The sequence below is a fragment of the Haemaphysalis longicornis genome, unplaced genomic scaffold (assembly GCF_048455015.1).
Source record: "Haemaphysalis longicornis isolate Haplotype H1 unplaced genomic scaffold, Haemaphysalis longicornis Haplotype H1 scaffold_8, whole genome shotgun sequence".
In the NCBI taxonomy this organism is placed as follows: domain Eukaryota; kingdom Metazoa; phylum Arthropoda; class Arachnida; order Ixodida; family Ixodidae; genus Haemaphysalis; species Haemaphysalis longicornis.
In genome coordinates, this window is record NW_027526445.1 from 181,820,026 (window position 1) to 181,827,229 (window position 7,204).

At 44.9% G+C, this 7,204-nt stretch overlaps 1 protein-coding gene across 1 annotated transcript; it reads right to left on the reverse strand.

Annotated features, from left to right (window-relative positions):
• Positions 1 to 360: 360 nt before the first annotated feature.
• Positions 361 to 6,913, reverse strand: LOC144148602 (uncharacterized). The gene is made up of 3 exons (XM_077680113.1): positions 6,669 to 6,913; positions 4,449 to 4,529; positions 361 to 441 (listed from the first exon to the last, which is right to left on the reverse strand). Exons 1-3 carry the CDS (start codon positions 6,840 to 6,842, stop codon positions 361 to 363), a joined length of 336 nt encoding a protein of 111 aa, XP_077536239.1. The 5' UTR covers positions 6,843 to 6,913.
• Between the last annotated feature and the right edge of the window lie 291 nt (positions 6,914 to 7,204).

The following is a 7,204-nucleotide window of genomic DNA, read 5'->3' on the forward strand; positions in this document are numbered from 1 at the left end:
GGTAGAAAATCTAGGTCGGAAGAGGAGGGAGCTGAACCTACGGACTCGGTTCGCGTAAAAAACTCACCGCGAGCACACAGGAGGAGTTGACCGGCCGTTTCAAGGGGGCATTCTATAATTTCGCAATAGTAAATTCCCGTTTGCTGCTAACTTCTGATAACTTCGTTTGAGTAGTATAGAACGCGCAACGGCGCATTCAATTCCCTTACCGTGGCGCATGCATCGTTGCCCTTTCGCCGCAGCGTCTCAGAGTCTCGGCACGAAACGGCGGTAGGATGGCGACAGCACGATTATGAGCAGCATGTTGTGCACGCCGGCTCGCGGTGATGCGTGCTGGTTTGCGAGCAGGCAGCCGGCCTTCTATGCCTCGCTTGGCCTGACGGGTGGTGCACAAGCCTTCTCGGCGAACATCTTGGACGTGCGGACACGTCCTTCCAAAACCTGCGTGCAAATGCGGTGGTACTCAGCGGAGTCAAGAAGTCTAAATTTCTTTCCGGATATTTATGTCTTGAGATAGGAGCTACTAGCGTTCCTTAGATGTGCACAAAAACGTACTTTCACATCAATCCTTCCTTTTAAATCCCAGTTAGCTTTCCGGGTGTTTTTGTTCGCACAGCTTCTGCGCTCCGACGACTGCAGTGTCTCCAAATCGTTGCAATACATTCTGATTTATGTTCTACCTCAAGCGAGACTTTGTCGCCTCGTACTTTCACATGTATGCAACGGTACCAGACAACTCTTCCAGCATCGTCATGACCCGCTCCTTGCAACTGCCGGGAATTATGAGTGGAACCATTGTTCCACCGCCCTACGTAACAGACATCCCTCATGTCCCATCACTAATGGAGGATCTCTGGGTTGCGAGAGACACTGGTGGTGGGTGAGAACATAAGAAAGTATGTACTAGAATACCACGCCATGGTATCTCTCGTTGAACGGTATTATGAACCTTCAGCTAATAAAGGGAAAGGGATTTCGCTGTCCGAGTTAGCTTAGATTACATTCTACTGTAGATGCTAAACATAACTCCCATCTTCTTCGCACACCTTCTTGCTGCCTTCTAGCTCCTTCTTCCTTCTCGGACATACCTTCTTGCTCCGACATAGGAACTACCACTCTGATACACATTTTCATTTAGATTTATTCACCTATGCAGTGTACAATGATCTTCTATGGATTGAACGTTTGTGTTGCACATAACACTGGTCCCGAAACGCTATCATTCCGCATAGAAGTTTTCAGTAGGCATTAATTCCAACACTGCATCGCCACGCTATTTGCTTACTGTTTTTTTTTATTCTTAAGCATTTATTTACGGACTCGACGAGGGAACCCGTCTGTCCGTCTATAATGCTTGATATGGCGCGCCTTTGCCGTATACGAATATGTTATTATGGGAATGAGTTAGGGCCCTCATGCTTCGCTACCGGACTTCTTTTACTGCCCCTGCAAATGTGTCTTCCCAGCAGTACGTGTGGGTAAACTAGCGAAGGCGACTTTGAAGGGGCTCGGTGTATAGCATTCCATACATGATGTTTTGCTACAAAAGTCACTGAAAATTTGCCTTCGGGTAAAGCATTTGTGTATAGAAATGAAGCTGACTTTCAAGGAGCTGTGTGTACAACACAGCGTCTTACGCATTTATCAAGCAATTCCAACTCGCGTATTCAGTAGCTTTTTTTTGCTTCGTGGGCTTGTGTAGATTCCTGTGTGTACATAAATTTTTCTCCGACTGAGTCTGACCTCTGTTCTTGTTTGTTTTTGTCAATCGTTGCTCCGAGTGTCGGCCGTTTTTGCGTGCGTAAATTCCCCTCCTCAGTTGCAGTAACAATGGAATGCATCGCTTCGTGAAGCTGCAATATTGCAGCTTTTTCCTGGAAAGTCCATTTATCTCTTCAAAATAAAATAAACGTTCGATATCACCTGAAATGAAGCAATATCATTGCTACAACGAAGCCTTCTTTTTTACCATGCACGCGGTCAAGCCCGCAAGATTTTAAAATACAATCTTGTTGACCTAAACCATACGGGAGGTCAATGAATCAATCAACTTTATTTCCTTTGGAAAGAAGGGGTATGGGACTAGACGCCCAAGAAGCTTTGAAGTCTAATAATATTGTCACGGGACCAGTGGACAATGCCCCATGGCGGCATAGCTTGGCATCGAAGACGACGTGGAAGAGGGCGCGTGCAGACTCAGCGGACTCGGCCATGGCCGCTTGTAAATACTGTAAATAGATCGTTCTACCCCATTACATCGTTCATCTCATCTATGTCCTGCAGCGTAACAAGATGAAGTCTAATGAACTTCAATAAATACCTCATTAGTTAACCACTGTTTATCTATGGCAGGGTAATCATCAGAGCAAGTATTGCTGTACATACTCCACCTTTGCTCGCGACAAAACCCCAAGGGCTACTGAAGTGATCGTCAAACATTTTCCCATTACCTTACCGGCTGTTTTGCAACACATTCAACCTTCGTGTGCCATCAAGCTTAGAGGTCTACTGCAGGTAGTAGCCAACATTGGCGAATTACCTTACTGGATTAGAGTTTCGAACTATTGGTTCACGTCCCGAGTTTATTTCCACCAACTTGCGCGCATGTTAAACAGGAGGGAAACAGAGAGACAGAGCTGTTATCTGGGAAAAGGGGTGTACACGGATGTCCACGGCAATGTTTCGTCTGTCAGCAGAGCGCACAGGACTCACCGGGGGTAAGGGCAGGGTAGAGGTAGAAGTGCGTTCGGAAGTGTCATCTTCCTTGCATCATGTTAATCACGGATTTTCAGACGTCAGCTGTGACGACACAATGGATAGTCTGCAGGGCTAAATTTATTTATTTATTTATTTATTTATTTATTTATTTATTTATTTATTTATTTATTTATTTATTTATTTATTTATTTATTTATTTATTTATTTATGCGTACTGTCCACCCTCGCTTAAGAGTCATCACTGGGACGGAGTACAATAGTTAGTGCAAACAGAAAACAAAAAGGCAATCATAAAGCAATGCCCACCGGAAAGCAGAATTTGCGGTAGTGCAACCATGACTAAAATAACCATCAATTTCACTATCCAAAACTTGCACATCTGTACTATTAGTAACACGGAACGGTAAACGGTTCAATTGTTCTATGGCATGCTGAAAAAAAAAGGACCACCGGAAAATGTCAGTGTGCGCCTTGAAATGTTTAATTGGAGCGTTGTGACTCACGCCACGCTTTCCTGGAAGGCTTAAGTACTCGTCTTAGGTATATTTAATCGCCCTTGGATTATACAAAATAATGCCCTAAGTTCTTGTTTTTGTCTTGTAACTTCCAGTCATTCTAAATTGCACAAATTCAGCATATCAGTTACTCAATCCAGCCTTCTATATCTAGAACATACAAACCGTGCTGCTATCCTCAGAATTATTTCCAGCTTGATGACCCAGTTTTTTTGGTGAGAGCTCCAAACCACAGAGTCATACCCTGGTCTAGGTTGAATATATGTATTGATTGCCAGCTGTTTAATGTCTTCTAATGTTTTGTGTAACTTTACTCGTAGAAAACAAATTTTTTAAATGACTCAGAACAGATTCAATATGACAATGCCGAGTTAAGTTGCTCGTAATTTCCACTCCTAAGTTATTTAAAATTCGAATTTTTACACATATTGCTGCTGCCGATGTTGTACCAAAAAGTTTAGGACACTTTTCTTCTTGATGATGTCTATACGCCTACGTTGCTGCTTTCTAGACGTCAATTTGCATATACTCTTCGAAACACCACAATTCCAAATCCTGAACACACTTGTTCAACTCCAGTTAATCATCCGCGGAGCTTACAGGCATATAAATACAGCAATCATCAGCACAGTGTTTTATCCTAACAGGTGGGTTTACAATGGTACCATGTCTTTTATATACATTGGAAACAAAAGCGGAATTCCAGGAGCATAAGCGGTAAAACCAGTCAGCAAGCAAGCACAACGTCGTTGCTTTGGCCGAAATGCGAGAGAAGACTAAATTTAAAGGCCTCAGCAGCATAAAAACACATTCCAAACTAGTGGGAAGTGCTTACAATAGTTATCGAGCACAGTCGCAAACTGTGCATAATGTTATCTCGTCTTATATCCATCACGCTTAGTGACGCTCTAGACTTTCACTTAACAGTCAAATTATGAACTATGTGGGTTAAGCTTTCCATTTATTCCTTAAATAAAACCTCGACTAGTTCACTTCGGCGTCCCTTAAATACCCCTTGCTAATTGAGTTACTGTGGCCCACGCTGGTGAGGGGGACATATGACGCCACAGTTCTTGTGTGACGGATTCCGATCTTCGGCTACATTACTTTTTCTCCCCCCACATCCAGAATTTGGTCATAAAGCGGCCTACCAGCAGCGTCGAATTATTATCAGCTGCACATATATAGCAAGTGTTATAGCATCGACCCACTTACCTCCTGTCGCCTCTGTTCAGCCTTGGCTTGCTTCTGTCGGATGGCTTCGGCGGTCACCGTTGGCGAGTCTGTATTGCGCCTCTGCACATGCGCAACAAGCATCAGTATATGAGCGACAAGTTCACGCATTTCATGTCGCTACAATGTTGGCTGAGCTCTGCAAAACACTCGAACATACGTTCCGATTTACGGTCATTTGCGTCGAAGCATGGACTACTTGAACACTGCAGGTACATTGTATTTTTATCCCTGTTCAAATAGTCTTCTTGCGGCCTCGGTTTTGGAGGGAACGTAAACCGAACGTAGAGGGTGTTTAAGGGCCGGTTCTTAGCCCATGCAGCAACTTGAATGCCCATTTTTGGTCACCGCTTCAGTAGTACAATGCACTGGTGAGAAATCTAATGGTGTAAGATCATGTCGGAACTCCGTTAGTTAAGGCTGTATGGTTTTTTTTTTGTTGCAAACTAAACTGAAAGTATGTATGACTCAGCGCTATAACAACAACCACGGCACACACCCATTGCTTAGCTTATTTTCGAATTGACATAGGTCCTCGTATCATACGTATTTAGCATTTGAGGTTATTTTTCTATTACCATTCTTCCTGGAAAAAGGATGTTATTGATTTCAAACAAAAATATCGGTGAAATTGTCTGCCAAAGACTAATAACCACATAATGCCAATATTGGGCTTGATCGTTTAATACGTGTATACTCACACCAGTATATATTCATTATCGTATCGAAATACTGCACAGACAACGGTTCAAGAAAATTACTGATACTACAGGCCGCTGGAGGCAAGTTCGGAGCGGCATTTATATGTATCTTATTTGTCCCTGAATGTGGATCGCTTGTTTTGTTAAGCAGGCGCGCCTAACCGCATGTTCCGAGGGGCTCTATGTTAAAACCGTGTATATGTATCTTTAAAGACATGCCGATGGCCATGAACTTATCAACGTAATGAAAATCTTTCATTAATGTAAGCAAATAAATCTTAACAAGAACTCTGACATGAGGCGCGAATAATTATTGCAGTAATAGCCTTTCTTTTGTACGGGGAAACAGAAAAAAATGACTAGTGTTCGTGTCTAGTTCGTTTGCCCCCTGTTATCCCGTTCAAGATACGCCTACATACCCGAAAAGAGGTAAATCGGTCCAATTAATAGGTAAATATAAAGGACGATTAAAACACTGTAGTAATGGCGATATTTCGCCAAGGTGATGCACAGCGGAAGCCAGGCGCGTGTAGATGACGGACACACGGAGAGTGACAAATAGGTCCCAAAGAGGAGAAAAGTTGCGGGGACGATGAAGTAGATTCGGGGCCATTTTTCTTCGTGCACTTATGAAGTTTGGGAAACACAGCCCTGACACAGAATTTCGCCCAAGGCGGGATAGACCACTCCCGCATACTCCCTTCTACAGCTGAATGATTTCCCGCCTCAGGCAGGAGGATCTTCTGCAATATCAACCGCACATGGCTATTCCCGTTTAGTACCTCTGTCTTCAAAGTTTAACGTGTTTTCATACATGCTAACGCTTCGCAGGTACAGGGTAACGTTACAGGTAAGGAGTTCCGTCACCGACCTCCTGCTTCAACAAGGTGTGCAATCTGCGGGCGAGCACAAAGCTGTTCACCCCGGGCGACATGTACCAGGATGGTGTAATTATTTTTGTCTACCATATAATGCGTGCGCATTTCTTTACCGAGTTCCCCATAGCACCGACCGTGTAACGTCCTGCCACTGCACAAAGAATTCACATTTGGTGATGTTACCGCATGTAATCGTTATAATAGCGTAAATGGAAATATTTGTACGAAGTCTCGAAAACACAACAGATACATAAACTAAAGAATAATAAAGATGACATAAAAAATAAAAAATGTCCATCTTAAGCACTGCCCTCTCGGGGCAAAGACAAACATAAAAAAGGCCCAAAAGAAACACTAATGGTGACACGAAGGAAAAATTGTGAAGAATAACCAACCCCGTAACCCCCTGCATCTGCACAAAAATTATTAATTGGCGAAGTTAACACATTCATTCGCTATACTGATGGAAACGTACATTACTTGTTGAAGAAAAAAACAAGCTAAAATGAAGAGAAGCGGTGTAGGTATGCTTATGAATTAGGAGACGATTCTCGAGATTTTAGTGCACTCTTTGAGCGATCCGGTGAGCCTCTGAGCAAGCAACAAGCTCCCTCTCAGTTCACCTGGAATCTTTCCGGCGGCGTAGCGGTGGCATTGGCCGGTGCGTCCCCCAGGGGAACCTCGAAGGCGACCGCGCGTGGAGGAGGCGGCTGTGGCGGCTGTGCCGGCTTCTGCGACGTCGGCTGGACCGCGGCGGCGGCCTCGGGGTTAGCGGCTTTGGCGGCCGCGCAGCCCATGCCTCGGAGCGGGAACCCCGCGCTCGTCACGGCACGTGCGCGGCTTGTGCTGCGACGACCCGGCGGCGACCCGCGTCCCTATCGAGCTGCGAGAGAGCGCGGGTATTTCCCCGTGAACGCGGGAAAGAGGTTACGCAGAAACGCTTTGTGGCGTGAGCGCTTTCCCGTCGACACGCGAGAAGTGTCGCCATAACCGCACCGTTGGTTTTGGTGATTACCCGTGAAACGGCAACGCTGTTGTTTTGTTGGTGGAGTCAAACAGGGCGCTTCAAGGGATTCAATCGCGTTTTCACGGAAACTGTAACGGACAGAATGAATGGCGTGCGCAGGGTTTTACTCATGGGGGTGGACCCTGACAAGGA